This window comes from Agelaius phoeniceus, chromosome 27 (assembly GCF_051311805.1).
Source record: "Agelaius phoeniceus isolate bAgePho1 chromosome 27, bAgePho1.hap1, whole genome shotgun sequence".
Taxonomy (NCBI): Eukaryota; Metazoa; Chordata; class Aves; order Passeriformes; family Icteridae; genus Agelaius; species Agelaius phoeniceus.
Genome location: NC_135291.1, coordinates 1,512,414 through 1,533,615, shown reverse-complemented (window position 1 = coordinate 1,533,615; position 21,202 = coordinate 1,512,414). Strand labels below are relative to the sequence as shown.

Here is a 21,202-nt window from a genome sequence, read left to right as displayed (position 1 = left end):
CCCCAAATAACCCAAAAAACCCCAAAGCACTCGAAATAAACCCCAAATAACCCCTAAAAAACGAAAACAATACCAAAAAGTCCCCTAAATAAGCCCGAACAAATCCAAATAACCCCCAAAAAGAAAACAACCACCCAAATAAACCCATAAAACCCCAAATGATTTCAATTACACCTAAAAAATGCCATATACAGCAAGATAAAACCAAAGAACCTCAAATAATTCCAAATAAATCCAAAAAAAACCCAAATAAGCCCAAACAAACCCAAATACTTCAAAACAACCCCAAATAAACAGAAATGACCCAAGTGAAACCCAAGATAAACCCCAAATAGTCCATAAATAACCCCAAATAAACCCCAAAAAAACCCTAAATAAACCCAAATAAACCCCAAGTAACCCAGTCCCTCCTGTCCCCACTCCAAAACAGATCCCTACCAATCAGAACACGCGGCACTGATGACGATCCACTCACTGGGCAGAAACTCAGAGCACTGGCCCCGCTCAGCGATTTTAAGCCAATCAACGCCCGGCTCGACTCTGACTCATCAGTTGCCAGGCACAGACCAAGGCCTCTTACTGCGGTAAACACTCACAGACCGCACGGGGTAATTTCCAGCCAATCAGAGCGTGTCTCGCTGATGACTCATCAGTTGCCAGCAGCGCAATTTGGGGAGGGGGGAAGGTGACCCTGGGGATGGGCTGGGGACCCCAAATTAATGCAAAACGGGGTCGGGACCCCAAAACGGAGCAGGAGGGGCCTGGAGATCCCAAAACCAAACACGGGGGAGGGGACTGGGGGAACGATCGGAAACGGGGAGGGGGGAGGGTGGAGAAAAGACAGGGGTTGGACCCCAGAATTGAGCTGGGAGGAGGATGGGACCCCCAAATCGCGGTGGGAGCGGGGTGGGACCCCTAAAGTAAGCTGGGAGGGGTATGGGATCCCAAAACTGAGCTGGGAGGTGGATGGGACACCCCAAATTCAGCTGGGAGAAGGGTGGGACCTCCAAAAGTGATGAAGGCAATTTTGTTCCTGGAATATGTAAATGAGTTTATAGATATGTATGAGGGTCTATGAATATGCAACAGGCTGATGTCATGGGAGACCAGGAACATCGAGCAAAGGTTGTTATGGCCACCAAGATGACCCAGTTATTTTCGGGGACACCTCCTAATTAATCTGGTTTTAATTCCATCAGCCTGTTGCATATTCTTAGAGCCTTATGCATATCCATTACCTAATTTACATATTTCAGGAACTATTTTACATGGCCCGTCCTTGGGGGTGTCTCCACATTTCAGGAGCCTCCACTGAAATGGAAAATGTAAATCCGCTCCCTTTAAAAAAAAATTATTACTATTATTATTATTAATATTATTATTACTATTATTCTTATCAATAAGAATAAACAACTATAAAAATTAGAATTAATTTTGAAATTAAGGGGTTCTCAGGCAAAGATATGGGAGTAGAAATACAGTTCTTTATTAGGAAAAATTGAAAATACAAATGCAGTAGTACAAACAAAAAAAGCCAGTGACAGAGTCAGAATCCTCTGGGAATCCAGTGGACAATGAGGCTGATCCTTTGGGAATCCAGAGGGAAAAGGGCAGATCCTCTGGGAATCCAGTGGGAAAAGGGCTGATCCTTTGGGAATCCATTTCTTGTCCCCCAAAGACAGGACAAAAGCAGAGCCATGGAATTTTTATAGAGTATCCCAAGGGCGGAGTTGGGGTTTGGGACAGGGGAGGAGCTCTTAGCTCCACAAGAAGGGTGAGATCAAATTCCTGCCTCTTAGCAACAGCAGCACTCCACACAGAACCTGTCCCCAAATCCTAAATTCCCTCTAAAACAACTGAGAAATTATGGAACTTCAGATATATTCAATCAATTTCCTTCATTTAACCTAGTCTGGGGTGTTTTTAAAGAATGAAGGTGAAGCAGAGAAAAATTAAGGCCAAATCAAAAGGAGAAGCAGCCAGGTGTGTTCCCAACATGGATCACAGGGAATGTGAGTGACCAGGGCTGTGCCCAAAGTGCCTCCTCCAGTGGGGGATGGAGCTGGAGCAGCGCACGAAGCTCTGCCTGCACTCGGGGCACTCACAGGGCTCCCCTTACCGGTGCCTCCGTTGGTGTTGGGTCAAGTTAGAGCTGCTGGAGAAGCTCTTCCCACACTGGGGACACTCGTAGGGCCTCTCCCCTGTGTGGATGCGCCGGTGGGTGATGAGGGTGGAGTTGTGCTTGAATCCCTTCCCACAGTCAGGGCACTGGAAGGGCCTCTCCTCTCTGTGAATCCAATAGTGCTGGAGGAGACAGGACCTGGTCTGAAACCTCTTCCTGCATTTATCACACTCGTAGGGCCGTTCCCCAGTGTGGACGCGCCGGTGGGTGATGAGGGTGGAGTTGTACTTGAATCCCTTCCCACACTCAGGGCATTGGAAGGGCCTCTCCTCTGTGTGAGTCTGATAGTGCCGGAGGAGATGGGAGCTGGTCAGAAACCTCTTCCCACACTTGGAACACTCATAGGGCCTTTCCCCAGTGTGGGTCCTCTGGTGCGTGATCAGGGTGGAGCTCTCTCCAAAGCTCTTCCCACACTCCCCACACTCATAGGGCCGTTCCCCAGTGTGGATCCTCTGGTGCACAATCAGGTCGTAGTTCCACCTGAAGCTCTTCCCACACTCCATGCATGTGTGGGGCTTCTCCCCATCATGGAACTGCTCATGGAGCACCAGCTCCGAGCTCTGGCTCCATCTCCGGCCGCCTTCCCGGCCCAGGCTGGCTCTTTCCCCCTCACATCCCCGCCATCTGCGTTTGCAGCCCCTCCTCATGCGGCAGCTCCGGGGCTTTTCCTCCCCGTTGGCTTCCTGCGCCGTGGAGCCGCTCAAAACGGCCTCTGCCACCAGGTTCTGCTGCGGGCATTTGTCCTCCCTGCTCTCCATGCTCAGCTCCTGCTCTGGGGGAGGAAGGACAAGGACAGCATGGGATTTGCCTCCGTGCCACAGGCAAGGGCAACGAGATACCCTCAGGGCGTCCCCAGCAGCCGCCACTGGCACCCCCCGATGTCCCCCCAAGGGGCCTTTTCCACTCAGCCTTGGACTTCTTCATTCTCCAAACATCCCCCCAAAAAACCCCAACCCAGGGACCCCCCGGGATATCCGGGCCGAGCTCCCCCTCCCCGCTCACCGGAGCCTTGGGGGGGGCGATGATCGCACAGGTGGGGGCTGTGAATTCAGGCAGGGATGGACGGCCTGGCTCCCTCAGCTCACCCTCCATCCGCCTTTGTCCCTCCTTTTCCTCCCACTCCTTCCCTTCCATTCCCCCTCCCTCCTCCTCCTGCTCTGTCTTATCTCCCCCTCCTTCTCCTCTTCCATCCCTCCCCTTCCCTCCTCCTCCTCCTCCCTAACCCCACCTCCTTCTCCTCCTTCCATCACTGCTCCCTCTCCACCTTCATCCCTCCTCTTCCATCCCTCCTCCCCCTGCTCCTCCTCCTCCCTAACCCCACCTCCTCCTCCCCCTTCATCCCTGCCCTTCCCTGCCTCCTCCTCCTCCCCCAGCAGCAGCCACACCCTCGGTGCCCGTTCCCGCAGCCCTCGCAGCCCGCGGCAGGAGCGGCGATGGAGCCGGGACAGGTCGGGATGGGCAGCGTGGGGCTCTCGGGCTGCTCCCAGCCGCTGCGGGCGGGGGGAACCCGGCCCGGGCCAAAGGAGAGGCAAACTGGGCAAACTGGGGCCACATCACAAAGCTAAGGATGCAGCAGAAAATGGAGCTGAAAGAGTTATGTTAATATTAATTCCAAACAAGGAAAAACTGGAAATTCCAAAGGTTACGGAAGACGAGAAAAAAGAATCAAACAAGATAGGAAGTGAACAAGATAAATCAAGGAAATTGAAACTTCTTGATGGAAGACAATTACTTAATAAAATGGGCTTACTAGGAAAATATTAGAAGACAAGCATCAGAAAACCCACTGGGGTAATCAAGCTTTGTGTGATCATTTTTTAAGGAACTATGGCTGCACTGGGATTTTTGGAGGAGCAAAGCAAGTTACTGAAAGATGCTTAAATTGCCAAAGGATAAATAAAAAGGTGAGGAGAAAAACAACATTAGGAGGTCGTGAGTTAGCTTGTCGACCATTTCAAAGTATCCAAGCAGAAGTTAAGATTTGTTAGGCTCTGGATTTATTTGTAAAAAAAAAATATTTAATCAAGAAGAAAGAGAATATGCCATAGGTTAGACAGGAGATTTTAGGAGAATAAAAATCTTTAAAGTATCAGAAACACCCGAGAAAAAAACAGGAAAAGAAAAAGGGGAAATGAAAGGGAGGGGAACAAGAGGAAAAATCAGAAAGAGAGTGGGATCCTTTGCAGCTCTTGCCCCCTCCGTTCGCGGCCGAGGCGCCTGTCCCGGGTCCCGGCTCGCTGCCCGCCTCAGCTCCGCCTGCCCCGGTTTCCATCCCAGGTGCGGGCTCACTGCCCAGGGCAGCTCCACCTGCCCCGGCGCTGGCGGTGAATTTGTGTGCCCTGCTCCCACTGCCCGGCCCGCGGCCGCTCTGCCGGCCATGCTGGGGAAGATGGGGGTTGCTCTGTCCTGCCGCCTGGGCCGAGGTCACCGCGCCGACCGCACCGAGGCCGGGTCCCAGCCATCCCATCCCCGGCTGCCCTGCCCGTGCCAGCTGCGCTGGGCACCGCCGCCGCTGCTGCCGGGGTCTCCCACCTGCCTTTTCTCTGCCGGGAGCTGCCGGATCAGCCGCCATAAGCCATGTGGGGGCTGCCCACGCTCCGGCTCGGTCTCCACGGGAAGATCCCCCTCTGCCGATTCCGGCAGCAGACCCTGCCCACACTCCGACCGAGCCTCGGTGGGATATCCTCCCCTGACCACATCCTGCTCTGAGTTACATCCCCTTGGTAACCACAGCTCCGGCTGTTCAGGGAAACTCTCTCTCTCTACAGGAAGCACCTTATTGAAAAACTAGGAGCTCAGTTAAAAGGCAGCACTCTCCAAATTCTTTCCCAAAACACGGGAGAAAGGCTAGAGAAGGTAAAAAACTGAAAGAGTTAGATGAAGGGATTGCTCTATTTCCGTTAAGAGAGGTTCCCATGGCAGGGATGCGCTGCCCTGCCCCGCGGGAGCCACCAGCGCCCCTGCCGGCCGTGCCCGGAACTGCACCCAAGGGGAAAGCGCCGCAGCCGAAAGGCCGGGACTGGCTCCGGGCTCTGTTTGTTGGCACTGCCGGAGCTGTTGTTCTTTGTTTGCTTTATTTACACACTAGTAAAGAACTGGTATTCCTATTCCCATAGCTTTGCCTGAGAGACCCTTGATTTCACTAGTCTAAAAATTAAGAGGGAGGGGCTTTGCATTCTCCATTCCAAGAGAGGCTTTTTCTGCCTTCCCAAGCAGACACCTGTCTTGTAAAGCAAGGCAAGCACCCACAGGCACCGAGGGGGGCTGCAGGAGGGGCAGAAGAAGGCCCTGCAGCACTTGGGCACAAAGGCCCAGCAGGTGAATGCAAGAAGGGAGCAGCAAAAGGCCAAGCTGAAGGCAAAGGCCAGGGCAGAGTTCCTACAGCCCCTGAGGGATCAGCCCCAGGGCCCAAGGGGGCCCCAGCACCCAGGGCACGGCTCGGCCACAAGCACCCGGCAGAGGCATTGCCCTCCTCGGCAGGGGACAGCCCACCCAAACAGCCCCTGGCAAGGAATCAGGGCTCCAGCTGCAGGGCACAAGGACACTGCAAGCAGAGACAGCAGCACCCTCAGGACCAGCAAGTCCACCCCTTGATGGACATGGATTGGCAGGGCTGTCACAGCTCCCATCACACCAGGGACCCTCCACACTGGAGCCCTTGAGAACATTCAGCTCGGTCTGCATTGAGAGGAGGCCTCTCCTGATGGACACAGGGGCCTCTCAATCCACTCTGAATCTTAGACCTAAGGGGGAAAAATGCAAAAAATTTGTTTGATTAGTGAGGGGATAAGTAGAAAAGATGTATGGTTTTATTCAACCACTGTTAGCACTTGTGGGAGATGGGTTTGAAATGCATGAATTTTTATTTGCTCCTAATTGTTATCATGATTTACTGGGAAGGGATTGGATCTCTAAACTCAGAACACAAATTAATATTATAAAAGGTGATACAGAGACCAGTTCTGTTGTACCTCTGTGTCAAATGTCTGGCCAGGCCTATGCTGAAGTGAACCCAGAAGTGTGGGCAGCCCCAGGGAAAGAGGGAAAATTAGATATGGAGCCTCTACAAATTACTTCAAAGCAACCAGGACAAGCAATACCCTGTTCCAGGGGAGGGAAGGAAGGGCTCACAGCCTGGTATTGAGTCCCTGTAGAAGGCAGGGCTTTTGGAGCCAGGGGTGTCTCCCTGTAACACTCCTATCCTGCCAGTCAACAAACTGGATGCATGGACAGGAGGAGGAAACACAGAATTTTCAAGTGTTAAAATGAAGATTTACTGAGGCGGCTGCCCTGGCCCTTCCAGACAGGGTAAAAGAATTTGAATTATAGGTGGATGTTAAACAGGGTCTTGCCAAAGGAATTTTTGAGCTAAAATGTTTAACCCAGTGGCCAGAGAGCAGCCTCATTGTCTGCAGAATTCTGCAGCCACAGCTTCCGTGGGAGCTCAGGCTGAAAACTGATGACAACAGGAGGATCTCCTAGAGTTCAAGTCTGGCAGCAAGTTAAAGCTTTGACAACCAAAAGAGCCTCTAAATGGATGAGCAGGGCTCGGTTATTACAGTATGAAACTTGTTCAATGGCACAGGAGGATTTAGAACTGAGGACAGGGCAAGGGTTTAACCCAGCCTCCTGTTTGAACAGCCTGGAGAGGGGCTGGCAAGGAACCCAGGACTGCACTCAAGGGACAGAGCTCCCGACCCAGGCTGGGGGAGATTGATGGGACATTCCCTGGCCTGAGGGACAAAATGTGTTTGTGGATGGCTCTGAGAGGGCAGCAGAAGGGAAAAGAGCTACAAGACAGGCTGTTATTAAGGAAGGGGAATCAGACAAAGCGCAGGTCACCGCCCCATGCTCAGCTCAACCCAAGGAGCTCTGGGTGCTTCTAAGAGCCTGGCACTGAAATGCCCTCAGCAGGAAGGCTTCAATATCTTCTGCTGACACCATGGCACCTAACAGGGGGGCAAAAGCAATTCTGACTGCTTCAGACACCACTGGATCAGAGATCAAGGTAGATTCTCCCACAGGAAGCTGGGCTGGCACAGAGCCTGCCCTGGCACTTTGCTGTTGCCAACACCCAGCCAGGACATCGGCTCCTGCCTAAGGAGTGCAAAGCAGCACCACTGGTGGCCAAGGGGCCCATGCCAAGTGTCCCTGAGGCCAGAAACAGCCGCCAGCACAGCTGAACACGGGGGGACCCCTCAGCCTGGCCTCAGGGGCTCTGAAGCCCCGGAGATTTGCACTTCCCGCCTGCAGCAGGACCATGGCAGCCGCCCCTGAGCCTGCCCTGAAGGCAACGCAGCAGCAGCCAGGGCTCCACAGCGGGCCAAGCCCCTGGGCCTGCCCACAGATCCTCTGCTCAAACCCTCGGAAATCCTGGCCACCCTCCTCTGGCACCTCCAGCCACTGCGGCCAAGCCTCGCTGCCACTGCTGCAGCTTCAGCGCTGGCTGGGCCTGCACTGCCACAGCTGCTGGGGAGCACCACGGCACAATTCCACTCTGGGGCTCACTCACACCCACACTCTGGGCTGACTGCGACTGCATTGCTGCAAAATGTACCCATTCTGGTTCTTTTCAATCTTCTTTCTCTCCTCAGGCTAGGTTTGCCTTTGCCTTGGGGAAAGGAATTTTAAAGGTTTTATTTAAGGGCTGTTACACCACTCAATGGAGATGAGTTCAACATCTCAACAGACTGGGAATAGCCCAAAAGACACCCACAGAGATAACGACCAGCAACAAAACATCAATGCCCAGCAGCAAACAGCAACCAACAGCTACCCCAGACACTGCCCCCGGCACAGCTGGAGACACCTGGTCTGGAAAAGGCTGAGAAGGAAATCCACGAGTGTGGACCGAATTCACAGCAGAGGGGAAGAAATCCGGGTCCAACAGGAAACCAAATACTAAAAACCTACACAACTTGCAAGCAATGAACATTAAAGCAGGGGATTTAGATTGGTTCAGACTACATAAAGTTTAGGAAAAATCCAGTAAAACTCACATGCCATGGAATGATTTTCTCTGCACAGCCGGGTTATTTGTGAAAGAAATTATTTCTGTTGCACATCCTGGCCAGAACCAAGCAATGCCTTGACTCTCTAACACTCAAGAGATTCTTGGAGAGTTTTTGTTTTCCCTGCAGTTTCAGTGACAAAATTACAACATAAGAAAAACTTTTTATAATATTCTTTCTCACTTTATTTTGTCAGGTAGGTTTGGGACAGAAGGGTGAGAATCAAGTTTTGGTCTGGGCTTTTCCATGTTCACCTTAAGGCTGCATTCTGAAAAAAGTTACAAGAGCCTTAAAGGTGACCATTTATTTCATAAACAGTTAATAGTTTGTTTCAACATTTTTAAAAGAAACAAACAAACAAACTAAAAAAACCAAAACAAAAACCCAAACAAAGAAAAGGAAAAAAACAACCAAAAAAATAAGCAGATTTTGAGGGGGCCCACATGTGACTCACCAGATGGCTGCCCTGGAAGACAAGCTTCATTCCAGGCAGCCTGCAGAGGAGCTTTAGAAATGCAAATGAACACTGCTGGGCAAAGCCTGGACAATGGACCTGGGTCTCTTGCCTGGGGCAGGAATTGGGCTGATTCCCTCTGCCCTCACCCCAAGCTCTGCCTGCTTGCACTGATGGAATTTGCACAGCTCAAGGCAGAGCCCAGGGTGAGGATATCTGACCCTGCAGCAGAAACGGGTGAAGCTGCACAGGGAAACAGCAAATGGAGAATGTTGGGAAAACTTCACTATAAATAAATGGGGGGGAATCATCCCTCTGCCCACTCCAACATCTGCTGTCACTGTCTGCGTTGTATAGGGCATATTAGAGCACAGATATTCGTGCTATCACAAGTTCAGGGAAATCAGTTCAGAATCAAAGTAATTGATGTAGTCTTGGCTGAAAGGAGCGCCCAAAATGGGGAAAAGATGAACGGCCAGCAGAAAAAATCATACACCACCGTGCCCCAGACCCTGGGAACCCGAACCAATTCATATCAGGAGCCACAGAACCCATTTCTCATTTCAATGGCACCATTAGATTACAAGCTGCCCTCGGAATAACCAACCAGAGAGCTCCAGCTCCTGACCTTCCTGCTGACCAATCCACTAAAATGAGGAACAAATGGGATGGGATCAGATTACGTTTTAGCAGAAAAAAGATGTGTTTGTGGAAAATTAAATGACTCAAACTGCTGTTGGCAAATAGATGACAAAGGAAAAGTGGTAAAACAGATAACAAAGGAAACAAAAAAGCAGCTCATGTATTGGTCCAAACGTGAAAAGGATGGGAATGGGACACGGTTTTGTGGCTCCCTGGCAGTCCATGGGTTAAACGAAGGCTGTTTCTCCTCTCAGGTGCTACAGCAACTCTCACCTTTTTACCGTGCTCCACACCTTGAGAGTGCAGCTCATTCAGCAGCTGAGCGAGGGGCCAGGGACTCGTAGACAAGGAAGTAATGGGCGAAACCACCAGCTTCAATAATTGTTACTAATTAACATGGACTGCTGCTCACAGAAAGTCCCGCTAAATTCCTGAACGTCGAGAACAAAAAAGACTTAAGAGAGCCGTGAATATCGGCTGTTATACAAAAGTGGGGTTGCACATTAACGGGGACATGCAGCTGGCGGATCGGGAGGTCTGAACCTTCCAAGTACCTCAGCCAGTGGGCAAAAGGAGAGGGAGATGAGGCCGGGAAAATGAGGATAAAAAGGAGGCTGCGAACTACAGCAATGGCAGCGAGCTCACGGCAAATGCCCCACGGCCTCTCCCTCTGCTCAGCAATAAAGTCACTTGTACAGGACTCCTCTGTCTCCTCGGGGCACAGAAACCTCCGGCCACGTCAATTTCCCCGCACAGCCCCGGGCACGGGGCAGCCGCCTCTGTCCCAGCCACAGGAACCGGGCCGAGCCAGCGCTGCTCCGGCAGCGGCTCCTGCCGAGGCAGCGGCCGCAAGGAGACCGCGGGCAGCCGCTCCCGCAGCGCCCTCACGCCAGCGGCAACACGCGCCGGACACGGCACAACGAACCCGCCTGAGCCCCCTGCCGCCCCCGAGGCCCGCAGCCAGCCCCGAGCCCCCGCACAACCCAGCGCGGCTCCCACCTGCGCTGCGGCCGCCTCCCAGCTCCGCCGCCGCCTCACCGCGCTCCGGCCGCTGCCGCCGCTCCCGGGCCCGCACACACGCTCCGCCAATGGCGCCGCTGCCGAGCCACGGCCGCCCTCAAGCCGCCACCGGGGCCTGCCCCGCCCCGCTCCCACCAATCAGCGCGCCAGAACCACGACTGACGGCACCGTCGCCCAATCGCAGCCGGGGGCGGGCTCTGCACACGGCACAGGCTCGCCCCGCGCTCTCAGGGCCCCCTGGGCTGCGTGAGGGCAGAGCCGGAGATGAGTAACAGCCCTGGAACGGGCCCGGGCCCGGGCCCGAGGGGATTGAGCTGAAAACACAAACAAACTTCTCCGCACCTGCCGCCAGGGCTTTCCCGGCACTGCGGCTTCGGTGGCCCCGGCTACAGCGGGAGCCCTGGAGCCTCACTTCTCCTACGCCTAATTAGGAGCAGCAGTGCATCGCTTTGATTTCCCCCAAAAAGGGAAAACTGCCGCAAACGCCTGTGGATGAGTGGGGGAGGGGAGAGATTTCTGACAGAAAACTCCAAAACCTCAGAGCAGGATAATGAGAAGTAAGTGAAGAGCCTTAAATCCAGCCTTCCCCCACGCCTCCCTCCTTCCAGCTGCACCTCCTACCCCGGCAGTGCCGGAGACAGGGAATGGAGCCGTGCTCACTTCATGCCCCGGGGCTTCTCCCTCTGCTCAGGGACAGAGTCGTTCCCCTGCTGCACCCTGGGCTCTCTCCCACCGGAGACTTCTCCAGGAACTTCTCCAAGCTGAGTCCATCTCAAGGGGCACAGCCCCCCTCCAAGTGCTGCAGCGTGGGTCACCGTGCCCCGGGGTCAGTCCTGCCAGGACAGGCTGCTCCAGCGGGGCCCCTCTGGCCACGGGGGCACAGCCTCCTCTCAGGCATCCCCGTGCTCCAGCGTGGCTGCTCCGGGGGCTGCAGGGGGATCTCTGCATCCCCATGGATCTGCAGGGGGATCTCTGCATCCCCATGGATCTGCAGGGGGATCTCTGCATCTGGCACTGCCGTTTTTGGAGGAGCCAGGAATAGGCTGAGCTCTGCCTGAAGCTCTTCTCACATTCCCCACACCCTTCCCAGCACAGGGAGACTTTTGCCTCCTCTCAGCTCTCCAGGCTGGGTTTGCAGCCCCTCCTCGTGTGGGATCTCTGGGGCTTTTCCTCCCCGTTGGATTCCTGCGCCGTGGAGCCGTTCCAAATGGCCTCTTCCACGAGGTTCTGTGGCAGGGATTTGTTCTCCCTGGTCTCTGTCTGCAGCTCAATGCCTGGGGGAGGAAGGACAAGGAGAGGAAGAGACAGGGAGAAGGGAAAAGGAAAAGGCAGGAGGAGAGGAAGGAACAAGAAGGAACAAGTGAGGAAGGAGATGGGAAAGGAACGTGGATGGATGAAGGACAGAATGAGGAGAAGAAGGAGGGAGGACAAGGAGAAGATGGGATTTGCCTCCATGCCAGAGGGAAGGGGAAGGAGATCCCCCCAGTCCATCCCTGGCAGGATGGCGTTGGCAGTGAGGCTGTCCTGCAGCGATGCTGGGCTGGGAGATGGAGCAGCAGGGAGGGGAAAGGGGCAGTGATTCCTCCTGCCCTGCCTGGCTGTCCCAGTCTGGAGCGTCCTGGCGCTGCCGAGGCCCTTGGAGCGTCCGGCACTCAGGAGCCTGGAGCTCACGGCTGCTTTATAAAGCTGACAAAGTCGGCAGGATGGGTCTGGGTATGATCTCAGCAAACTGGGTTTATTGGTACAGGAGCAGGGGACAGAGCTGAACAGGGTCCAGGGACAAAGACAGGGTGCAAGCCGAGGGCACAGGGGGGTTTTTATATGGGGTAGTGAGGGTGGAGCTGAGGGTCAGGGTCCAATGGATATGGGGGAAAATGTGCAAAGGAGGGGTTAAGGGTCGGGTCAGCTAATAGGGAAACAGGGGCAGAGGAATGCAGTAAACTGGGGCCAATGGAGGGACAGAGAGGGAGAACATTCTAGGGACTAACCAGAGATGGGTAATAGGGGGTGAACTAGGGTAATTAGGCCAACGAGCCAATGGGGTAACAGAACTTTCCATAAATCAGCATGTGCCTGCAAAGATCTGTGGGAGAAGCAAGCTTCTCACCATAACCTTGAAATCTATTCTTCTTATTGGGGACCAGTCCTCCACAGGTGGGAGATTGACACTCCCATGGGCCTCCACACCAGTGCATCTTCCTTTTCCTCGCAGCCTCCTTCTCCTCCGTCCAGACAAAGTTTAGGATTGACCAATCCTGGCTTTGGGGGAAGAACAAGGGGTGAGCACCTTGGGTTTTGTGAGAAATGAGCCCCACTCTTTAGAATTTTTGAAAGTTTAATAAGGAATAATAAAGGACAAATCAGTAACAGTGCTGGGTGTTGGCAATGGCCAGAGGCACACTGATTAACCACAGCAACTCTTCTTGTCTAGTTTCTCCATTGTATTGTTCAAATACATATTCATAATGATTGTACATATTCAAACATTTCTTTGAACTCATTTACATGTTCCAGGAATTCTTGAAGATGTCCCTGCTCGCTGTGGGGCACCAGGTCCAGATGAGCTCGAAAGGAGCCTGCCAGGCCACAGCAGGCGAGGATTCTGCTCGCTCTGCGCGTGGAACGCAGCGAGGCTGGAGACTATCGGAGGGGGCCCCACAAGAAAACCCCTCCCTGGCGCTGCTGCTTCCCCTGCAGCCCTTGGCTCTCACCTGCAGCAGCTCCTGGGCAGCCCAGCGCCGCTCCTCGTCTGGCTCCAGGCTGCACTCGAGGAAGTCCCGCAGCAGAGCCGACAGGCGCCGGGGCTCCTGCAGCTGCGGGGTCCCGTTCTGCCGGATCAGAGCGCGAGCCTGCAGGGAAAGCAAACTCAGCGCTCTGCCAGCTTCCTTCACACCCACACGGGCTCACATCCACCCCGGGGCCTCAGCCCCAGCTCCAGGGCCACTTTCCTCCCTGCCAGAGATGCTGCTCAGAGCTCATTTTGCTATGCCAAGCAAAAAACCCAAACCCTGGGGCTGCCACAGCCACTGCAACATCCAAATGATCTCGCCTTGAGAGCCAGCTTCATTGGCTGACTCTGTTAGTAGGAACCTCCATCAGAAATAGCCCATTTTGCTTCTCCAAATATGGACACCAGCTTTACAGGCCATTTTCCAGAGTCAGTGTGGTCTGCCTGCGTTATTTCAGAGGATTCTTCCATCAAGTGCATCTCTGCAGTGCCACCGACACTCAAGTAAATGCATTCCTGATGCCCCATCCCAGAAACTGCCAGGCAAGAAACAGGAGGTTTGTGATGCTGAAAGCTCAGGCTTGGTGACATGGAGAAAGTAGCTTGGACTAGGAAAGAAATGTGTTGGACTATGGGGATGTTAAACAATCATCTTCATGTTTTCAACAAGTTTCCCAGTGAGAAGAATCAGGGGGAGATCATCTCACAAAACCTCTTTTAGAAACTCCTGCAGAAAACTTGTTGGGTTTGGGGGAGGAATGTGGGGTTGGTGTGGGGTTTTCTTGCAAGGTAACATCAGACCTGATGCACTTGCTTCACATTTTCAGGTCATCCTCACAGCCAGAAGAGCTGCAACAACGTAAATCCCAAAGCAAATTGTTGCTGGAGATTGCGGAATATTCGTCTGTGTTGAGGCTGGAGCGCTCTGGGAATTCCCTTCCCATGTGCAGAAACCTCCAGCTGCTGCTCCCAGTGCAGGGTCCCCCTGTGCTCGCAGCCTCTGCAGCCACTGGAGAATTTGCCTCTTACCATGGCCGCCGTTTCCCTGAAGTGAGGAGGTTCTCCTTCCACCATCTCGATGGTCACAATGCCGAAGGACCAGATGTCCACCTTGGGGCCATAAGGAGATCTGGTCACAACTTCTGGGGCCATCCAGTGAGCAGTGCCCACCATGGAGCTGCGCTGGTCCTGCTCAGGGCTGAGCTGAGCGCAGAGGCCAAAATCAGCTGAGGACAGAAACAAACCCTGTCAAAGGCAGCTGCAATGAGGAAACCAAGCACAGAGATTCCCCACGCTCAGTCTGAGAGTGCAGTAGTGAAGTCAGCTGGAAAAGTCCTCAGGGCTGTAGCCAAGGAAAGATGGAACTGGGCCCTTCAAGAAACCCTCAGCTTTCCTGCAGTGGCTTTTACTGATTCCCTTGGAGCTTTAGATTCCCACTGCTGGCCCTCTGGAAGGGCCATGGCCAGAGCAAAGGCACTGCTGGCCCCCTGCTCCTCTCCTGAGCTCTCTGCAGGGGCAGCCGCTCTCAGCTGGCAGCAGGGGCCGGGCAGTGCCCCCAGCAGCCCTTGTGGGGCTCTGGCCCTCCCTGGGAAGCAGCCCCAGCCCCGCAGCCCGGGAGCGCCGTGCCTGGCCAGGAACACCCACCCAGCCTGACAGAGCCGTCCATGCCCAGGAGGATGTTGGAGCTCTGCAGATCCCTGTGGATCACCCGGTTGGAATGGAGGAAATCCAGGCCCTGCAGACACTGAGAGAGAACAAGAAACACGAGGGCAAAAACCAATGGCTGGAATATATCACACCAGAAAGGACAGCTCAGAATTCTGCCAGCAGCAGCTTTGCTGTGACAGGCCAGGAGTGCAGTGCACACAAGCTCCAGGCAAAGGGCTCAAGGCAAAGCTGAGAACAGCAAATCAAATCCAAAGCACACAGAGAGTACCACAACAGCGGGAGAGAGAACAAGAACAGAGTAGAAGTGCAGTGATGCTGGCAGGCCGTTCCCTGCAGAGGCTCTTTCTTCTCCAGCTCATGAAAACAACACAGAAACAAAGCCCTGAGCATGGAGCCACTCCTGTTCTCACACCCTGTTTGGAAGGACCATCGTGTCCAGGCCATGGGAGTGACAAGCAGGATCCCTCACCTCCCGACTGACAGCTGCCATCTCTCCTTCAGCCATGCGCGTCTGTCTGACAACGTCCCGCAAAGTTCCCCCATCCATGTATTCCATCACCAGCCAGAGATCTCCATCAACAAGGAAGCTGGAAGAGGAAAACAATGGCATGGAGATGAATGTGCAGAGCTCAATTCCCCCATGGAAAAGCCTGGAGTGGAGTTTTGTTTCCAGGTCACTTGTCAGTGAGGACAGAATCAGATGGAGAGACATTCCTGCCAGGCTGCACAGTCCTTGGAATCTGCACAGTCTAAAGGGGAAGGAGACACCTGTGAGAAAGGAGAGGCCTTGGATGGCAAGCAGGGGAAAAATGCAGTTTAGCAACAGCCCAGATCAATGTGGAACCACAACCCTTGGCCCCAGCTGGTTCAGCTTCTGAACTCATCAGTTCCACCATTCCCTCCAGAACAAGGCAACACAACTGCCAGGGTTATCCAGGGGAGGAGGCCGTGCAGCACTTGGGACAAAAGCAGTCAGAAAACCTTTCAGAAAGTCCCTTCAGAAACAGGCAAGGCCAGTGAAAAATGGGCAAATGAGGCATTTCTGGGAACAAGAACCCGATCTTCCTGGCATCTGTAGCAATGGAAAAGGGCTGGGAAGAAGAAGCCAAGGGAAATAATTTCTGCTGTGGTTTATCAGCACTTGTTGGGAGACACAGCAAACGGGGTCAACTTGAAGGAAAAACCAAAGCAAAGCAACAAAAGCACATGGAGGGAGTGAACTGCCAGGCTGTTGTTTTGGGAAGATGTGGCTGGGTCAGGCATTTTCAAAACAGGCTGCAGACTCCGGATGCCAGGAAAGGTTAACGCAGGGCCCGGGCTCGGGATCAGAGCTGAAGCACTCACCTGTCCAAAGAGTTGACAATGTTGGGGCTCTTCTTGTCCTTCAGGAGCAGGATCTCATTCACAGCTCGTTCCCTGTCCTGCCCTCTGAGACTCATTTTCTTGATGGCCACCTGAAGGGACATTGCAGCCTTGAACTGGAGGAGTCTGTGGCCGGAGGCCACAGCAAACACGGAGCGAGTCTTTGTGGAGCAACGGAGCCGGGCTGTGCCAAACTGCCTTGGGATGGGACACCAGAGCTCAGCAAGGGCCATTCCCACAGCCCATTGCTCTGCCAGCTGGGGGCTGCTTACAGGACACATGGCCAGAGACATTTGGCCCTGCAAGCTCTGCAGAAATGGTCCCTCAGCTGTCAGCCTCAAAGCTCTAACATTCTCTGCACCTACAGTCTTCTCAAATGGCCTCAACACGCTCATTATTATTATTCAAACCCATTTTGCAAGCAGGAGGTAATTCTGGTTCTGTGAAAACAGAGCAAAACAGCCAGGAACCCTTTAGCAATTCTATGGGATTTGGTCATGATTTCAGATCCAGCTGCTCTGTTTGGGATTGCACAACAAAGCAAACACGCACACCCATTGCTCAGGTGATCCCTGTCACAGGCTGTCACTGACACCAGACCCAAACACAACTGCAGGATTAGGAGAGAGCTTTGCTCTGGACATCCATCTCCTCATTTCTCTCCCTCTCTCTCTGTGAACAGCTGAAGTGGGACTAAAACCCCAAACTGAGCCCAAGCAGGATCTCTCCCTAATTAGGCCTTGAGGTACCCTTTGAAAATGAAAGGCAGGATGGACATAATAGTGCTATATTTTAGCTAATAAGAGCTAAATAATGTTCCTGTCTGAGGCCGGGATGAAGATCAACTGGGCCTCAGTCTCCAGCAGCTGATGCATTCACACTTTTAGATATGAAGGCCAAGCCAGCGTGTCCTGCTCTGACAGACACCGCTGCCCTCCTTGCATTCCTTTGGCGCTTCAGAAGGACCAAGTCTGTCCCAGCTGTGCTCTGCAGACTGACACTGCTCTGCCTTCAGAGGAGCAGCCTGGGCAGGAAAGCTCTGCTGGCCCCCAAAGCTGCAGCCACAGCTCCCAGCAGAGGGGAAAGCCCTGGAGAGCTGCCAGACGTGCTGGGCGTGTTGGCACTGACCTCTCCTCCAGTGGCCCTGTCGAGTCCTTTATAAATGGTTCCAAAAGCCCTGGAGACAAAACAGCAGAGAAGAAAGAAGCAGCACTTTAGGCCCTGGCAGGGAAAGCCAGCCCAGACAGGAGATCTCTGCTGCCTGCAGCGTTCACAAACACCTGGGTGCATCGACCCTTCCAACAACAGCACAGCAGCCACCAGCCCTCTGCCATGCAAGGTGTGCAGGAGAAAACTGAGACCCAACACCAAGGAATTGGGCTGGAGCAGATCCCAATGTCCATGCTGAATTGCTTTAGTTGAAAACCTGAGGTGAGAGATGGCTGTCTAAAGACCTGGCAAAGAATGCATTTCATCCTTTTCCATTTCCTGCCTAAGACCTGCAGGTTCCACAAGGGCCCTGCCATCAGGCAGGTGATGCATTTTCCCCCAGAGTGCATCAGCTCTGTGTCTGTTACTGAATGGATGGGGTCTGCTACCTGTGCTAGAGTAGAGCACTTATTAGTTCATCTCTGGTTTCTGTTTCTAAACCATTAGGTTGATAATCCTGACTGGTGGATATTTTTTGAAGGAAAATATTTGAAAGAAATCTTCTTGAGAACTGTTTTCTGACAGTCACCACATGGTGAGTTGCTCTTTTAGTCAATCCAGTTCCAGGGACAGAAGATTTTCCAGGTCCTGCTCCTTGCTGCAGGCAGGACACTGCCAGCCTCAGGGGCCTTTGACGGCGCCTTCTGGCCACAGTTATCAATTCTGATCAGGACTGAGAGACAGCAGGATGGTAGCCCAGAGTCTGAAGGTGTTTGGAGCTCTCCTGACTTCTCACTTGATCCTGCACCAGCACAACACCCGGCCCTGCTTGTGCAGCAGCAGCTGCTGTGCACTTACCCTTGGCCAATCTGCTCCAGTTCCAGGTATTTCTCGGCAGGCTCCGCCTCGCTCATGGTGTTCCCTGAAAGAAACCAGGTGGAAGACGCTCCCTCCCAGAGTGAGACCCCGCCTTGCAGCAGAGCCAGAAGCAGCCCCACTCCCTGGGGCCGTGAGCCCCTTGGTGTCAGCCGGGGAAGGACAATAAATGGCTCGGTGACATTCAGCTGCAGAGCAACACTGGGTGCAGCTGATGCTGAGACACACACACAGCACCTGCTCGGGCACCCAGGAACAGAGCAGACGTACTCAGCTGCATCAGGCACCACTCCCCTCTCCCCTCTGGCTGCAGGGCTGTGCTGCTGTCAGAATGTTCAGCCCAGGATGCCACAGCGGAGGGAGGTTCATTGTCCTCTTCCCAAGCAGAGGGAGCTTCTCCATCCTCTTCCCAAAGTGCTGCAGCTTCTCCATCCTCTTCCCAAAACGCTGCAGGTTCGCCATCATCTTTCCAAGCCAGGGGATGTTCGCTGTCCACTTCCCACACTGGGGGATGTTCACTCTCCTCTTCCCAAGCCACAGGATGTGCTCCATCCTCATCCCACACCAGGAGATGTCCTCCATCCTCATCCCACTCTGTGGGGGCTTGGCCATTCTGGTCCCACACCAGGGGACATCCACCGTCCTCGTCCCAGGCCGGGAGATGTCCCCTGTCCTTGTCCCACCCCGCGGGAGCCTCGCCGTTGCATTCCCACCCCGCGGGATGTTCGCCCTCGTCTCCCAGAGCAGCGGGAAGTTCACTGTCATCTCCCGGCACTGAGGGAAGTTCACCATCGTCCCCCAGAGCAGTGGGAAGCTCACTGCTGTCTTCCTCCTCTTGGGCCTCCTCTTTGGAAGCAGAGGAAGCCCCAGGAGGTGCTGGTGCTGCTTTTGTGCCCTGTGGACAGACGGCAGCGTGAGGGACGGGAAGTTCTATCTCAGTTATCACCTTATTTATCCTCAGCTGCACATCCAGCTGCACTAAGCAGAAATGGGTTTTTGGGCTGTTCCAACTAACAATGGGCTAAAGTCAACATTGCCACTTATTGTTGGGAATTCCATATTCCACCATGGCTCAAGCCAGCAAGCAATCCTCTGCCTGCAAAACCAGACCTGCAGCTCTTCAAAATCTCTTCAGCAGAAAAGGAGAAAACTGCCGGGGATCCCTTTGCTGCTGCTGCTGCTGCAAAGACACTGACAGGAACTTTCCTTCAGCCTCCCAGGCTGGCACTTGGCTGCCAGATGCCGAGCTCACAACTTGCTGCACAATTCCAAACACCAAAGGTGCCTTTCCCACTCACCGAAGGAGGAGCTGCTCAGAATCCAGACATGAGGTGCCCTGCAATGGGAGAGGGAACATGAACCAGATGCTGTTAGGAGAAAAACTGCCAGTGCTGGGAAATGCCATGGAGCAAGGCAACCCCGAGAGGGCATTTTGCTCTCACAGCATCCCTCCAGGAGCCACAGTCCCTTCCCACAGCAAGCAAGAGAACAGCACAAAATACTGGGCTGGGTCAGTTCTTGGCTGGAGCAGCAAAGGGAGGGAGTTCCAGGCTCTGCTGGCACAGACTCCCTGCTTGAGGGAACAGAACCCCCCAGGGCTCATTGCAGATGCTGTGCACGCCCCGCTGGCTGCAGACACCCCCTTTTTCAGCTGCAGCTGCTGGCAGGAGCTCTCCCAAAGCAATGGTGTCTCCATGGCCATTTGGTTCCAAAGCCAACTCAGCTCCAGAGGAAGAACAGAAAGCACACAGCAAGCCCAAAGCCACAGATGCTGCACCGAGGGAAAACCTCGATTTACGTGCCAAATGGGTTAAAAAATACCCCGAATAAGCCACAGAGTACAGAGTGCAAACTGCAGCAGCCACGTGCTGGATCATTTTGGCTGCGCTGCACACGCCTGCAGCCTGTAGCTCTGAAAGCACAGAAGGACAGGGCTGGGCTGGCTGCTGAGAATGCCTCGGGCAGGAGGATCCTCCGGCAGTGAGCCCAGAGCCACTCTGGGCACTGAGGCCTCCGTGTCCCACAGCAACGGGAACACCACAGGGACGTGGCGCTGTTCCTGTGACATCCCAGCAGCAACTCACGCAGAAACCGCCTGGAAGGTTCTCATGTGTCACAAAGGAGCACAAAGAACCCTCCCAGGGCACAGCCATGGCCCAAAGGATGCAAGAGGAACTGGGAAAATGCAGCAAACAAGGACACCCCATAGCCCAGCCTGAACACTGAGGAGGAACAAGGATGGCACCAAAGCAAAGGAAACGTGACCTTTAGTCACTGATAGATCTGACTAAAAGCAGCAAGCCTTGTTCCATCTGGGATCTTTGTTCTGATTCTAAAAACAAGCAAGGGTCTCCACTCTAAATACACAGAAGGCAGGAACTGGGGAGGAGGTGGAATTAGGAAGGAGGAGGAGGAGGAGGGAGAGAGGAAAAGGGGGAGCGGGAAGAGGAGGAGCAGGAGCAGGAACAGGAGGAACAGGAGGTTCCAGTGCCCCCTGTGGCCGCAGGCACGGGACCATCGCCCCCACCTCGTCCTGCAGGTGAGCGGGGAGGGGGAGCTCATCCCAAATCTATTGGGGGTCCCAAGAGGGTTTTTTATTGGGGTGTGTGTGGAGCTCGCAGATTGTGGAATTGACCTCAAATATCATCTGGTGTCTCTGGGAGGTTTTGTTTTCTCTGTGTGTGTAGGTTTGGATTTTGCAGGAGCCCAAAGCTGAGCCCCTTGGGGGATCTTTGGGGGCCCACGTGGCCATTGCCCAGTATGGGCAGGGGAGGACATTGGTCCTGGGGACCGCCGGGAGAGCAGAGGAGGGGAACCCCTGGGACCCCCAGAGTGGGGAGAGCAGAGAGGGGCGATCCCAGAGCTGGGGGACCCCGGCAGACTGGAAAGGGGGGGAACCTGGAGAGGAGGGACCCCTGGGATCCCTGGGATCTCAGAGTAGAGCATCAGGGGAGAAGGGCCCCCATGGACCCCCAAAAGCCCCTGGATCATCCCTAAACAGGATTCTGGAGAATGGAGAACCCCTGGAACCATTGGACCCCCATGATCCCACGGAAAGAAAACCTCTGGAACCCCCAAAGTGGACAGATCAGTGATAGGGAACTCCTGGG

General features: G+C 54.0%; 2 protein-coding genes across 2 annotated transcripts in view; one reads left to right on the top strand and one right to left on the bottom strand.

The window, feature by feature from the left end:
• Positions 1–21,202, top strand: part of LOC129132056 (uncharacterized) — a 157,054-nt gene that overhangs the window by 120,265 nt on the left and 15,587 nt on the right. The window lies entirely within an intron of this gene.
• Positions 1,463–10,393, bottom strand: LOC143695948 (uncharacterized). Its single transcript, XM_077191188.1, has 2 exons — positions 10,289–10,393; positions 1,463–2,954 (listed from the first exon to the last, which is right to left on the bottom strand). Exon 2 carries the CDS (start codon positions 2,938–2,940, stop codon positions 2,116–2,118), a length of 825 nt encoding a protein of 274 aa, XP_077047303.1. The 5' UTR covers positions 2,941–2,954; positions 10,289–10,393; the 3' UTR covers positions 1,463–2,115.

Coding starts and splice junctions, on each gene's coding strand:
- LOC143695948 (XM_077191188.1), bottom strand. CDS start 2,940: ATGGAGAGCAGGGAGGACAAATGCCCGCAGCAGAACCTGGTGGCAGAG.